Raw genomic sequence first — 15940 nt, 5'->3', positions numbered from 1 at the left:
GTTCAATGTCATTTCCCATTAGGTAAATGCAAATTTAAAAACCATAATGAGATACCCCTGCATGCCTATTGGAATATCTAAAATGACAAAGATGGATCATACCACCATAGGAGAGGATGAAAATCCTCTGGAACTCATACATTGTTGGTTGAAATGTTAAATGGTACGATCACCTTGAAAAACATTCCTTACCTGCATATTTACTCAAAAGAAATGAAGCCTGTATGTCTGTCCATACAAAGATTTGTATGAAAATGATCATAGTTATTTGAAACCAAATAACCAAAAAAAACTGGAAAATGATTACTGTTTTAAATTACGCTTTGGGATGGTTTGTTACTCAGTGATAGCTAATAGATACACCTAACAAACTTCTAGTTATTTTTTTGTATCTTTACTTAGCCCATATCCTATCTGGCTCTGGCTACATCTATCTCATCAACTACTTCACTCATTCTTATTTGCTCTGCTCCAAACATGCTAATTCCTTGATGTTCTTTCAATACAAGCCTTTGCCCTGCCTGTTCCTTCTGCCTCAAGTATTCTTTATACATTAACATGGGCCTCCCTGGTAGCACAAGGTGTTAAGTCTCAGCACTCTGAAGCTATTTGCAGCAAGAATTCAATCCCTGACCAGAGAGCTAGCCAACATGGCGCAGCAGACCTCTCCTGTCTAGCTGGCTGCTCCCCTCAGCAGTGTATTTCAGTCAGCCCTGCTCTGCTCCCCACTGTCTCTAGAGAATCCTCTCCTCTGCACGTCTGGCATGTCCCCCAGCTCTTGTATATATAAATAAATAAAATAAATCTTAAAAAAAATTAGCATGACTTACCCTCTAACTTCAGACAATTCTAGTTTTTTTTTTACTGTCTTTCTTGCTTGTTTTATTGCTTTTACCCTTGAATGTAAGATCCATGAGCACAGAAACTTCAATCTGTTTTGCTCATTGCTTGGCACTTATCATGGGGCTTCGCCCAGACCAGATATATTCCATAAACATTTGTTGAAATAAAGACTGACTATTCCAGCTTTTTCAGTTTTCCTGATCCTACTAGGCTTGGTTAGATTTTCAGAAGAAAAATCCAGTGTGTAGCAGGGTGTGAACGTGATAAAGTCAGAGGTAGGGTGTGATCTGGGAGCAGTACAGGAAAAGGGATTTCAGAGGACAGAAAATTGACATCTTGCATGGGGGACCCATGATGTCTTCCTGAAATCTGAAGAAATTCTTATCTTCACTTCATCAGGGCTCCCACAGCCACCTGTACAGATTTCCGTTAGGGCAAAGAGAAAAAAAAACATGGATTTTGTGGACCAAAAAAGAAAATTCTACACATTGCTTTGCTAGAAATGTTTGCTCTGTTCTGACAAGACTGCCTGAGAGGCTGAAGTCAGCAGAATAAAGGCTTTTTTTTTTTTTTTTTTTTTTTGCTGTGAAGAACCCTGTGGCAAAAAGCAAAGGAAACATCTGAAAAGTCCAGTCCGAGTCTACGCCTGTCAAGTTTATGAGCAGCTGAAAGTAGAAGCATGACTGTCCCCTCACATCTACAGGGGCAGTTTCTAGGATAAAACAATCAAATAACCTTTGGCCTCTACACAGATAATGCTGGCTTAGTCGACTTTGTAAAGTTAAGAGTTCACTTTGAAGTTATTATTTCTTATCTTAAACAGACTGTGTGAGAAACTAACCTCCTTTAGGTTAATGGAAAATGTTAGAAATTAACTAGATGTCATCTTTTCTAAATAACAATTATGTATATTTTCTGTACATGTAACTTACCGATATAAACTGAGGCCAAACTTATAAAGGTGGATCAATCACTAAGAGAAATCTGTTGACTGTTCCCTGGGTCCTCTGTTTGGCTCTGAATAACCTCTTTAATAACTTTTCCGTTAAACCTTGAATTCACTTCTCAGTGGTGTTTATTTCAGTCAACAATTTTGTGGTATCAGGGGGTTCTTGATTAAAATCTTTGCTCTCACTAGCTGTGGGTATGTGTCAGCTTCCTCACCATATACTGGGGCTAATTCTGACCTCCTAGGGCTGTTTTGAGGATTAAGAAATAATCTAGGATTGTGCCTGCTACATAATATATTCTCAGTAATTGTATTCCTCCTGTGTCAGGAGAATGGTTCCATTACCCCATTTTTAGTATATTCCACATCTGGATGTCTGAAAGGTAGTTGTCAGGTACTAAGTTTCCTAGATGGCATTCCTTTGGGGGAATCAGGACAATTAAAAATAGTAGAAGTTGCTCTGGGTGTTTTCTCCTGTAATGTTCACCATGGTTGAGTTGTGTAGAAACTGCCATTTTCCTAACATTTCTTGATGGTAGTGGCATCGCCATTCTGAATGGCAGTAGCTTCAACTGGAGAGGAAAGGAAGCCATAGTGCTCATGCCCAAGAGGGACCTCCAGTGGTTGCTAAGTTTGGGGGTGCATGCACGAATCAGAAGGACCTGGGCTTATGAGGCAAATCTGTACTTTTGGTTATTTGATCGTCACCTCTTTACCTTATGAGAATAACAGCCCTGTATTTATCTTACAGAGTTGTTAAGAGTATTAAATGAGTTAATATTAGTAGAGCATTGGGACTTGGTAAGTACTGTTTGTCAAATAATTAATATATAAAATTGGGGATACTATTACAGGCTTGATGTGAGGATTAAATGAGATACTATATGAAAGCAAGCACATGGTAAGACCTTAATAAGTACTACCAATTTTCACATCCGCAAACTGACTTAAGGTGAAGCTGCTAGGCTGATGTTTTGTGACATGCAACGTATACTCGGTCCAGTCTCTATCTGGAACAATTATCCAACCAGGTATACCGGTAGAAGCCCACAAGTACATCCCTGGAGCAGAGCTTCCCAGAAACCGCATAATCCTTGCTTTAAGAGCAGACAATTCTGGGGCCTCCCTGGTGGCGCAAGGGGTTAAGCACCGCACTATGAAGCAAACCTCAGCCTCTGCAGCATGAGTTCGATCCCCGATCCCCAGCCGCCAAGGCGAAACCACATGGTGAAGCAGGCCTCTCCTGTCTCGCCCGCTGCTCCCCTCAGCAGTGTATTTAAGTCTGCCTGTTCTGTTCCCCACTCTGTCTCTGGTGGATCCTCTCACCCCCTGCATCTCTGGCCTGTACCCCAGCTCTCGTTTGCATAAATAAATCTTTAAAAAAATAGTTCTCATCAAGCCTCAGTAGCTCCGTCTGGAGAATGACAGGCCCGGGCCGAGGCAGAGGTGAGTTCCCGGCCGGGGGACGGAGTGCACTGGGCAGACAGCCTCGAGGAGGCGGCAGCGCAGAACGTCTGGAGACCGGGCGAGAACACCCCGGGGAGACACCGCCGACGCCTCGAGGTTCCGGGTCCGCGCCCTAGCGCGCCACGTGACCCAGGCCGCGCGCCACGTGACCCGGGCCTGGCACGGCGGCCCCGCCCCACTCCCCGCACTTCGCTTCCGGTAGGGGCGGAAAGCGGAAGTGTGGGAGGTCGGCGGGGCGGGCTCGGGGAGGTCCCGGGGGTGGATGGAGCCGTGAGCGGTTCTGGGCGGCTGCTGGCAGCGCCATGGAGACTGTGCAGCTGAGAAACCCGCCGCGCCGGTGAGGGGCCCCTGGATGAGAAGAAGGGAGTTGGGGAGGGAAGGGCGGGAAGCGGCGAAGGGGAGACACCAGTGTGGGAGCCCCCCGAGAGGAACCTGCTGGGCGTGGCGACCCGGTAGCTGGGGCACCTGCTGAGTGGGGGACCTCCTGCGGGTGGGGATCGGCTGGGGGTAAACGCGTGTTTGGCTAGGGAGAGCACTTGCTCTGGGGGGGACATCCTCAGGGGAGAGGGGGACTGCTGAAGGGAGCAGCTGCTGAGGAACGGGGACAAGTTAGGGGGAGCCTCTATGGGGGCGGGGATCTCGGGGGAAAGGTGCGCCTAGCAAGGACTCACTCAGGTAGGGGGGTGTTTGCTGAAAAGCACGGGAACCTATGAGTGGTCTCTTGAAAGAATGGGTCGGGAACAATCAGAGAGGAGGGCTGAGTGGACTTTCAAAGAGAGGGAGTCCCACTTGAGGGGTGCAGCGGGGGAAGGATCTGTTGAGGGGTAAAAGCTTTGCACCTAAGGTTGAAGGTGTGCCATGAAAGATCTAGCAAGGGCGGGGTTAATGGAGCATAACATTTGGGAAGATGTCCATGATATGACCCCACTCCAGGATGATGACTGCCGCCTTCATTCCTCACGTCCTGTGTCCTCCATAATTTTTGAACAGCCTCTTCAGTCCTTCAAAACCCGTCATTGGGGAGTCGATAAGGAAATAAGAGGAAATTGAGATCCAGAAGAGTTGACACACAGCCTCACCTATTTTCTTCCTTGCGCTAGGTCTGGGTCACTAGGGGGTGGGTCCAGGCCAACCTGAGTCTGGGTCAGCCTGTGCTGGTTTTAGGCCGTGATTGTTTTGAGAGTATCAATGCCAGATCTTCTTGGTACCTAGAGTTGCTTTAAGTCAGAATCAGAGAGGTGGCTGATCCTAGAAAGTCTGAATTCTTGGGTTGATTGCAGTTATCTCATTGATTTGCTCTTTGGGCACCCAGGTCTTATGCCATGTTGTCCCATCAGAGATGAGGAGCCTAGCACACTCATCTTAAGTCAGTTTGCAGAGTAAAAACAAAGTAGAGTAGAGGCTGAAGGAGTTATGCTCTGAGGTGTGCGTCCTTAGCTTGTTTCCCAGACTCTTCCTGCAGCGATGAGTGCTTAAGTAGGAGGCATTCATTGTGTGGGAGTTTGGGGCACCAGAGAGGTGAAGGGAAGGGATTGGCAGCCTGGAATGCACACTTGGGGGTTATTTGAAGTGCATAAACATTGCAGAAGACAAATAGCTGGTTGGGATGGACTCATGATTCATTCACCCTATAGTAGTGAGCTGAGATGGAAAAATAATGGTTGTTACACTTTCATGGCCCTTACTGGGTGCCAGGCAGTTCTCAATGCTTTCGTGTCTCTTGTTGAGCCATAGGAACTGGTGTTCGACCATGTTAGCTATAAAAATGGCAGTTTCATATGCTTCAGCTTATTGACTCATTTGATCACCATCACAGTCCTTATGAGGTGGTGCTTATCTCCACACCTATGTTTTACATGGATAAAACCAGGCACAGAGAGGTTAGTGATTTGTTGGAGGTCTCATAGTAAATGCCAGATCTGAGATTTTAATCCTAGTAGTCTGGTCCAAAGTTCATTCTCTTAACTGCCTCTCTCTGATGTCTCTCTGGAAGTACCCCTTGGCACAGGTCCTGTGTTTGTTAGCAGATATTTGCTATAGCATTATAGTGATCCAATTATGCATGTACATTTCTTTCTGTATATTTCATGTATATTTCTTTCTGAAGTATGTTCATTCTTTCTTTGAGGCCTTGGTTTAATGGGAAAGAGGATTAGGAATCTACGCTTTGTTTCTACTTTTGCTTTGTTTTGTGTGATCTTGGGCAAAGAAGTAAAACCTTTTTGCTTTTTGTTTAGCATGCTCATTCCTGTACCTTTTGGATTTTAAAAATTACTAAAATGTAAGGATGAGCATTATAGGACTGAGCTCCTGAATGACTGGTGCATTCTGCTCATCATAGCTAGTGAACTGCCTAATTTGCAGCAAATTGACTTTAGTCATTTGTATTAGTTTGTTAGGACTGCTGTAACAAGGCTCTTCAGACAGGGTGACTTAAACTACAGAGATTTATTTACGCGCAGTTCTAGAGGTTAGATCAAGCTGTGGGGGGGGGTTGTTTCTTTTGAGGCCTCTCTTCTTGGCTTGTAGATGCCTCGCTTCTCTATACCTTCACGTGTTCGTGCCTCTGTACTTGATGTGTGAATAAAAAGAAACTTCCAAGAGTTTTAAGATGGGAAAGAGAGACTTGAGAACTAGCCATACCTGTGAGTAACTACTTCATAAACACCCTTATTTGTATTTGGAAAGATGAAGTTGTCTTTTCAGAGATTCAGAGGACATGCATTTCCAACAAGGGCTAGCAACCCCAACACAGGAAATGCTCTTTGTGTTCAGAAGTTGGGACATTTGTGTATGACTATGTGAATGACGATACATTGAAGTTGATGATGTACATCGGAGTTTTTGATTTTAAAGTGAGCTGCCATTAGGTGATGACAGTGTGATGGAAGGTGTGAGTGCTTTTCTGGGCTGCTGGGTGTCCACGGGGCCACCTGACTTAGAGCACAGCACCCACCAGTTCATGGTCCATGGAGGCCCTGTGGGCCAAGCCTCTTTATGAACAAACAATGAAACTACCTGCTACGAGGAAGTCCCAGCAGAGAGCTGAATCATCAATTGGCCTGTTTTGGGTGTAGTACTTCTTTCATGAAGACTCATGGGATGCAATATCATGAAAAATCCCAGTATTTTCCATAGAAATCTTCTTTGTTGACAATCCAGTAATCCTTTATAGGGGTAAATTCTGTTTTATTTGGAAAACTCACAGAGATTGACTATAAAGTTTTAGAGTCCCATCATTCCATCCATTAATCCTTTCAGCAAGTATTTGACCACCTCTGGGTTCTCAGGTTCCAGAAAGAGCCCTTTAGTTTTGACCAAAACTAGACAGAAGCCACTTAGATTCTGAGCGGTCACATAAAGTGTGTCAAAGTACTATCGCAGTCTCGCAGCTGTCCCTCATGGCAGTGGCAGCTTCCTTTGTTAGGCTACAGTCTCTGTAGTAGTTGAAATGGTGAGTTTTGCTTTTTGTAAACCCCAAGGTCAACCCTTCCAAGGAACACATCTGATCTTCCTTTATATAAGCTGTTTATAAAACTTTAATTATACTTGAGAAATGAGGTATTGTCTATTGTTTATACAAATCTCAATTCAGTGCTTCACAAAGAAACCCTGATTTATGAGATGTTTATTCTAACTTCTGAGTTCAGAGAAATTTCACCTTTCAAATTTAGGGGTTTCACTTCATCCCTTTTTATTTTTAAGCTGGGAGTTTTTATGATGTCACTGGAATTTACTTTTTAGGACTTTCTGATTTTCAAAGGTCAGTGTTTTGGCAGTTGTTGACTTGGAGCAATTCTCTAGGCTTTGATATATATAAAATTCTGTAAGCTTGACCTTTTGAGGTCAGCATTTATTGGTAAATACATGTGATGTGGTCAGGGGTGTTTATTCTTCATCTTCTCATTTTGCTATTTTCTCTAGGAAGGTACACATTTGAGTGTGTGTATTTTTCTTAATTCAGCTTTTTTCCTTGTAAAAATAGGTATTGTCCAGATTGTTTAAACCTTTTTTTCCTAAGAAGTCTCCAGTGTGACTTCCATATTTTACCATTTCCTGAGCTTGCTTTTCTTTGTTGTCCTTTGTAGCTTCAGGAAGTTATTATGCAGACAATACATACACACAGAAGGAGCAAAGCTCCTTCTTTAAACCTCTTCATAATTTTCAGAGGTCCGTGAAGTTTTTTTTTTTTCAATTGCGAATTTATAACCTCCTGTGCTTTTTGATGTTTTTCTGGCAATTGTAAGCAGCCATATATATACATACACACACACACACATACACACATATGTGTATATATGTGTGTGTGTGTGTGTATCTTTGATTGGGGTGCTAGTCACAGGTATGTGACTGCTTCTTGCTGAATCTTTCTGAGACTTTTTGAAACTCCCAGCTGCCTAGTTATTTTTCACTTTTGGTAACATCTAAGCACATGCTTTTCACTTTCTGTTTCTATAATCCCTGTATAATCATTGTATTTTGACAAATTTACTAAAACCTCACTAATGGAGAGCTGCAGTCTTCTGTCTTCCTTGACCTCCTAAGATCAAGTTTCAATTTATAGTTAGTCTTACAATAAATACCTTTTCTGAAGAGATAGGTATGGCATTTTAATCCATGGAACCTTGAGGTTTAAATGGATTTTAAAGGTTTTATCTAAAGCTGGAATCTACTCTGCAGCATCGGCCACAGGGAGACTCCTTTTCTGTTTAAATTCTTCAATGATGGGGAACTAAGGACTTCTTTCAGGTGCTTTAAGCCATCTTAGAACAGCTTTTATTGCTAGAAAATTCTTGCACCTGTTGAACTGAAATCTGACTCTTGCTAGCTCTCCATGGTGTGAAGGGTGCTCATTAGGGTGCCCCAGTAACACCTCCATAGGATCACCCTTCTCTTCTCTTAGAAATCTCTTAATTTGTGATGTTGTTGTTTATTACTGACGACTTTGTAGAGAAATTTCTAAGATGCTAATTGTAAAATAATGTTTTTTATGTTGTAGTTGCTGGCAAGTAAATTGTATTTTTTGTTTACATTTATTTATGCACAGGCAGCTGAAAAAGTTGGATGAAGATAGTTTAACTAAACAACCAGAAGAAGTGTTTGATGTCTTAGAGAAACTTGGAGAAGGGTAAGTGTACAGAAAATATAGGTAGGCCTGTGGGGTCAGTTTTTTTCTCCCCTAGCACGAGAAGACTATGAACTTTTATCCTGGCGATAATTCACAAACCTAAAGTGGAGAAAGGGTAATATTGCATTTCAGCACTGCTGTCAGTGGAAGTGAAAGGTAAACTTATAGTTTAAGATGCCCCTTTTCTCTTCCGCCTAATCGCCATTATATGCAGATTTAGTGAGTCTGGCTCTTTTTTTTTTTTTTTTTTTTTTAACCATTAAGAATGTCTGTTGCCTATGAACCAGAGACACTCTATGGGGGGTGGGGGGCAGGAAAGGAGGGATTGGGGTCAAAATAAGGGGGTTGTAATTGTATGGGGAATATAAAAATAAAATTTAAATAAAAAAAGAAAAAGAATGTCTATTGCTTTTTCTCTAGGAAAAGCCATGATTTGCATGATTTTGTCTATTTGACAGGACTAATTAGTTTATACTTTATTTAAAAAGTTTTTGTTAATTGGTTATATTTGGATTTGCTATTCATAACTTCTGTTCAACATGCAATAATTTTTTTTTCAATAGAAGGCAATGCAATTCAGCATTTTAGTTCCTGCAACTTTATGAAATATGGTAAATAAATCAAGGACTTGTCACTAATAATCAAGTAATAATCTGGAGGGGAAAGCTTCCAGAATAGTTAATTGTCTTGATAATGGTTTAGCACTTGTGTAGTTAATTTTCATGGTCTTGAGATGTCTGCATTAGTTTCAGGCATCATGCCTTACGTGGCAGTAACCAAAGCAGGAAGGGCAGTGGCAGGTAAAAATGGGCTTTCTATTGTGCTTCTCCCTTATCTGGGAGGAAAGTCTTTCCCAGAAACCTTTTAGCAGAATTTCCCTCAAGTTTCACTGTCCAGAACTGGGTCATACGCTTACTACTAGTTCACTCACAAAGGGGAATATGAAAACTCTGACTGACATGGTGCAGCAGACCTCTCCTGACTTGCCTGCTGCTCCCCTCAGCAGTGTACTTTGGTCAATCTGCCTGTTCTGTTCCCCACTCTGTCTCTGGTGAATCCTCTCACTCCCTACACCTCTGGCCTGCACCCCAGCTTTTGTATGCATAAATAAATAAATCTTTAAAAAAAAAAAAGCTTAAAAAAAAACCTGTGACTGGTTTGGCCCTCTGGCCTTTGTCCCCTGGGACAGGTATTTGCAACATTAATAAATCAAGGAAGAAGGGGAAGTGCTTGGGTTTTCTATACATCGTCAGTGGTCTTCGTTCTCTGGCAAAAAAAGTTCATATGACATTTAAGAATTACTACACTAGTTTTGCAGCTGTAAGAGATTCTCATTGAACAACAATTTTTTTAATGTGTTATGCATAGATAAATATGTGTATTTATAGAATGTTTTATGTTACTTTCACATTTAAACAGTGTTTGAGCTTGAACACTCAGCTGCTTTGATATATTAAGGGGCATTGCCATGCTGATTTTTTTTCACCAAGACAGTATGAAGAAACAGGTGTGTTTGGGAAATATGAAAGACAACCTACATATTATCTCACCTTGCAGGTTTCCAGTAGAATATAATCTATGTAAGATGATAATGGTATTTCATTTGACCATCACAATTGTCCTGTAAAGAAATTCGTATTGTTATTTTACACATGAGAACATTGAGACATAGCAAGGTTAACAATATCTCCCTAAATGATAGATGGTGGTAGGACTCATTCTAGGTCTCTGGATTCTAAATCTAGTGTTCTTGTCTACTAAAATTGAAGGGAGGGCCTCCCCTGGTGGTGCAGTGGTTGAGCGCTGGGTTGTGAGTCTGCCCGCAGGCTCTGCAGCGTCAGCCCGATCCCTGGCCACCGGCAAGGGTCCCACAAAAAATAAATATATAAAATAAAATTGAAGGGAAACAAGCATTTCATTTATTTTGATAATAAACTTTTAAGGGAAGATGAAGTAAAATACAAAGAATTTGTGATTGTTCTATTCACTGACACAAGTATTTAAGGATTCTTAGATTTTTTAATTAATTTCCATATTTTTAGTATTACTGTAAGAGGAGCAAGGGCTGAGACACCTCAGGGTACTAGAGCAAATGCAGGAAAACAAAGACCTTTCTTCTCTATTAAACTCCTGTACAGATGTGGAGAGAGCAAAGCTTCGTATTAAGACACATCTGGATTTAAATCCAGGATTTGATTAATCCACTTATGTGACCTTGGGCAAGTCATGGAATCTCTCTGAGTCTTTTCACATTTACCTGTAACATTGGGCTAATCACATCTTCTTTTTTGGTAAAGATGAACTGAGATGCTACAGTTTCTAGCAGACATCAGGCACACAATGCATGGTGGCTATTATAATGATTCTTTTTTTAATATTATTTTATTTTATTTTTTAAGGTTTATTTATTTATTTATACAAGCAGTGGGTACAGTCAGAAGCACGGGAGGGTGAGAGAATTCACCAGAGCCAGAGCAGAGAGCAGAACAGGCAGACTGATGAAATACACTGTTGAGGGGAGCAGCGGGCGGCAGGAGAGGTCTGCGCGCCATGTGGGACCCTCACCTGGTGGCCGGGGATCGAACTGGTGCTGCAGAGGCCGCGGGCAGATTCGCAACCCAGCTCTCAACCACTGTGCCACCGGGGAGGCCCTATTATAATTATTCTTATTTCATATTAGCACATTCAGTCAAGTTGTAATGTGAAATCTTTAACATGCCATTTTATGGTAGTTCTCTTAGTGACAGTTTTTCCCCCAAAGTATTTTAGCTATCTCACTTTTGCAAGCGTAGCGAAGTGTATATGTATCATAGAAATTAGAACTTTTTTTTTACCACTGTTGAATCTCTTGACTTGCACCGACTTTATAAATGTTCTCCTTTCCCCAATTATAGGTCCTATGGCAGTGTATATAAAGCTATTCATAAAGAGACCGGTCAGATTGTTGCTATTAAGCAAGTTCCTGTGGAATCAGACCTGCAGGAAATAATCAAAGAAATCTCCATAATGCAGCAATGTGACAGGTAAAGACGTGGTATTTCTCTCTCTCTTTTTTTACATTCCTTCTTTATTGATTGAATTTTTTTTTTTTTTTTTTTTGTGGGACCCTCGCCAGTGGCTGCAGATCAAACTGGCGCTGCAGAGGCTGCGGGCAGCCTCGCAACCCAGCGCTCAACCACTGTGCCACCAGGGGAGGCCCGATTGAATTATTATTTTTTTTTTTTACAATTTTTTAATTTATCTCTTTTATATCATTGTGTATTCCCCGTAAAATTCCCACCACCAGTTCATCCATGAATCATCACCATAGCCTTTGTGTTTTTCCCTCCCCTGTTTTGAGCCCTTTTCGTCCCCCTCCCTCGCAGACTGTCTCTTATTTATGTTTCCTGTGGTATTTCTTTGATGAGAACATGGTTTTGAATTTACTGTGATTATGGAGTTTTAGCACTTAGAGATGTATTTACTAAGGTAGTTTGCAGAAGGTAGAGTTTGGTGGAATCCCTCTGCATCTTCCAGAAAAAAATATGATGAAAAAGTTTGTGTTTCAGCTTATAGTTTCTGTTTCTGCACTGTTAGTTGTTTTTTTTTTTTTCCCTTCAGTAAGCCCTTTTCAAAACTAGGAAGAGGCTAAGAGGCAGAAGGTGGTGCTGTTTTTTTCTTGTTTGATAATTATCTCTTTTACTTCCTACTGAGAAACATTTTGGCAAAGATAGCTGAGAAGAGATGATTCAAATGCTATTAGTTTTGGGAACCTTATAGTATCAGGTAAAATGGTAAAAAAAGAATATTTACCTATTACTGTCCATCCTTTACATAAAAAAAAAATTTTAAGCTACGAGTAGTTAAGTATTTTATTTTTGAGGAACTAAGATTTGTCAAACCCTGTCAAGCAGGAAGTTAGGCCAACAGGCAACCGCAGAAAAGCACGTGGTTTGCTCTGAAATTTCATGACAACCGGGTTGGTCATTGTAATGGAGCAGGTTTCCCTACGACCTTTTAGAATTGAGAGTAATACAAACTTAGGGGCAATGCCAGCTCTTGGGAACTGAAAGGGGCTTGAGAAAGTCTTGCACTCGGCTGCATCCGTCTGTCTGAAACCTACCTGCTCAGCATCTTAATTTAGTGCTACCTGTTTGTAAAACCTCGGTGTTGGGACAAGGGAGGCTCCCTACTAGGACATCTACCCAGGAGCCCTCACACTTCACAGACTTGTGAATGCAGCCTTTCTAGTCTCTCATCCACCCTTTTATTCTTTCTTTTATTCTTTACTCCCTTGCGGTTCCTCTCTTCTAGATAAAAGTGTTTCTTGATTGGGTTTCTTGATTGAATTGTCCAGAGTAAGTAAAGCAGCAGTGTTCCTCTTTCTTCTCTCTCAGATACATTATGGGAGCCATTGGGACCTTGACACTTTTGATAGACGGTGCAAGAGCTGTCTTCCAAACATGGCATAGAATGTCTGTGATAATAAAAGAGATCTCATGAGAAGCGTACTCTGTGCTAAGCACTGTAAGGAGCACAGAGAAGTATAGGGTAGGGCTCTTACTCTCTGGGAGTTTATAGATTGATTGGACTGGCCAGGCTTATATATTTACAGGAGAATCTAGTTGACAATACGATTATATAGAACACATGCCAATGTGAGTGCCTGACTTTTACATTCTATCATACTTGTCTTATAGAGAGAGTACAGGAAATGCTATAGGAATTCAGGGAACAGCAAATGTGGTGATGGTTGTACCTGAAGAGAGTTATTTATCTATTTCTTCATTAATAATTATTGTGTATCTCTGTGTTTTCTTTATTCCTGCTGTCCTTGTCATTGAGTGAAGGGACATTTGAAATTCTGACAGTAAATGAAGCCCAGTTGGTTTTAGCATTTTTAGTTATTATACAATATTATTTAGCCCTGATAACAATTAGTCCTGATAACAGTCTGTCATGTTAAAGCTAGTGGCTCTCAGATCATTTCATTTTAATGGGATGTTTGACTTTTCTTTGAAATTTCTTGTTTGGTAGCTCTCTTTAAGCTTGAGACCTCAAGCTCCCTGTCCCTAAGTATCTTTTCTTTATAATAACTTGTAGTATAATTCTTTTCCTTATTGTAAAATATATGTGACTTCATGGAAAAAAGTAAATAAAGTATTATCATGGACTCATGGTTATTCCATTATATGAACATCTCTTTATTTCTTAAAGTTTCTAATGTTGAACAGTTAAGTGGTATCTGAATTTTCCCTTTTATAAATTATCTATAATTTTTTTAGGTGAATTGTAAATTTGGAAAGGCTAGGGTTAAAGGACCCACACATTTTTTGTACTTTTATTTATTGGCCTCCAGAAAAGCTTTATTATTTTACATCCTTACCAGGACAGTGTCTGTTTTATCTTAAATATGAATAATTGATTTTTTGAGCTAACAGATTAATTTTCATGTATTTAACAGCATGCATTAAGAAAGATTTTGAAGACTGTTCCACTAATTTGTGTTCACTCTCATTCTAGTCCTCACGTCGTCAAATATTATGGCAGTTATTTTAAGAACACAGACTTGTGGATTGTGATGGAATACTGTGGGGCTGGTTCTGTGTCTGATATCATTCGATTACGGAACAAAACGGTAAGCTTGCCTTCTAAAATGGTGGCTGAGCGTGTCTTCTTTTCTCTGGCCTTTTATTCCTGTGCACTTTTGTACTTCCTCACCTCCAGAGATGACTCAGAGTTCCTCCTTTCCATGGTCTTCTGTTTTCCTTATTTCCTAAATGTCACAGTTTTGACACCAAATCTATGTAGTGATATTTAGCATTCTTGGTTTATTTTTCACTGGGGAAAAATGAGTACCAAATATAGTTAGACAATGAATTTTATTTTTTCTGAGTTTTTTTTTTTAATTTATAAATTGGGTCATTCTTGCTCTGTATTTTTTTTCTTTTAAAATTGTGGTGAAATGCACATGAAATACACCATCTTCTTGATTTTCTTCTTTTTTTTTTAAAGATTTATTTATTTATTTATATAAGCACTGGGTACAGTCAGAAGCGCGGGAGGGTGAGAGAATCACCAGAGCCAGAGCAGGTAATAGAACAGGCAGACTGACAAATACACTGCTGAGGGGAGTAGCGGGCGCGGCAGGAGAGGTCTGTTGCGCCATGTGGTTTGAACCAGCACTGCAGAGGCTGTGGGCAGCTTCACAGCCCAGCGCTCAACTGCTGTGCCACCAGGGGAGGCCAACCATCTTCTTGATTTTCAAGTATACAGGTCAGTAGCACTAAATACATCCCCATTGTCAACAACTTTACCACCATCCATCTCCAGAACTTTTTCATCATCCCAAACTGGAACTCTATACTCGTTAAAAGACTAACTTAGGGCCTCCCTGGTGGTGCAAGGGCTTAAGTCTCAGCACTATGAAGCTATCAGCAACCACTTCAGCATGAGTTGGATCCCCAGCTATGGAGCTGACCAACATGGTGCAACAGACCTCTCCTGCCTTGCCTGCTGCTCCCTCAGCAGTGTATTTCAGTAGATCTGCCTGTTCTGCTCCCCACTCTGTCTCTGGTGAATCATCTCACCCCCTGCACCTTTGGCCTACACCCCAGCTCTTGTATGCATAAGTAAAATAAGTCTTTAAAAAAATAAATAAAATCCTAACTCCTATTTTCCCGTCCCTCTAGTCTCTGGCAACACCATTCCACCCTCTTTCTCTGCGTCCATGTACACTGTAGATGTTTTCAGGATACAAGTTCACCACTCTTCAAATGTATGTTATCATACCATGCCCACCCCCAAAACGTCCTCACCTCTTTCAGCTCCCCCTCTGGAGCCTCAGTTTCAAGAGTGGTTTTGGTTTTGTTCCTTAAACAATGAATTTTAAACATTTAAATTTAGGTTTGGTTTTCTCCTACTCATGGTGTTTGTAGGGTAGCTTCCCTGATGGCCTATTAGAAATAATCTCTGTGAAAAATGGTTTTCTCTTCTGTGATGGCTAGGATAAAATCTAGCAATCATGGGTTCTAGTTCAGATTCTTTTTTAAAAAAAAGATTTATTTTTATTTATGCATACAAGAACTGGGATGTAGGCCAGAGGTGGGAGGTGTGTGTGACAAGATTCACCAGAGACAGAGTGGGGAGCACAACAGGCAGATGGACTGAAATACACTGCTGAGGGGAGCAGCGGGCGAGTCAGGAGAGGTCTGCTGCGCCATGTGGGTAGCTCCCTGGCCAGCCAGGGATTGAACTCGTGCTGCAGTGGCTATAGATAGCTTCATAGGTAGCATCTTAACCCCTTGCACCACCAGGGAGGCCCTAGTTCAGATTCATTTGTTTGAACTCTTCATTTAGTAAATGTATCTAGAATAATGTGTACTGAAAATATAACATCGTTTTCTAGACAAGAGATCTAGTAGTGGATAAGGTAATGATCCTGCTGTCATGGTAGTGCATTTTCTGGTAGAGAAACAAAAAAGGAAATCAGTGGTAACTAGAAAAGAAATATCAGATAGTGATAATTGTTTTCAAGGTAAATTGTTTTGAAGGTAAAATGAGGGTAAACTGAT

At 41.1% G+C, this 15940-nt stretch overlaps 1 protein-coding gene across 2 annotated transcripts in view; it reads left to right on the top strand.

Moving 5' to 3' along the window:
• Nucleotides 1–3561: 3561 nt before the first annotated feature.
• Nucleotides 3562–15940, top strand: part of STK4 (serine/threonine kinase 4) — a gene marked incomplete at both ends in the record, with an annotated part of 79701 nt that continues 67322 nt past the window's right edge. For both annotated transcript variants that reach the window (XM_084247954.1, XM_084247955.1), the window contains 4 exons: nucleotides 3562–3596; nucleotides 8307–8387; nucleotides 11282–11410; nucleotides 13890–14004. In XM_084247954.1, coding sequence (XP_084104080.1) covers nucleotides 3562–3596; nucleotides 8307–8387; nucleotides 11282–11410; nucleotides 13890–14004 — 360 coding nt within the window. The remainder of the gene's footprint in view (nucleotides 3597–8306; nucleotides 8388–11281; nucleotides 11411–13889; nucleotides 14005–15940) is intronic.

This window comes from Talpa europaea (genome assembly GCF_964194135.1).
Source record: "Talpa europaea genome assembly, chromosome: 11".
NCBI lineage: Eukaryota > Metazoa > Chordata > Mammalia > Eulipotyphla > Talpidae > Talpa > Talpa europaea.
The sequence above is the reverse complement of the archived record's forward strand: the minus strand, read 5'-3'. Positions and strand labels throughout refer to the sequence as shown.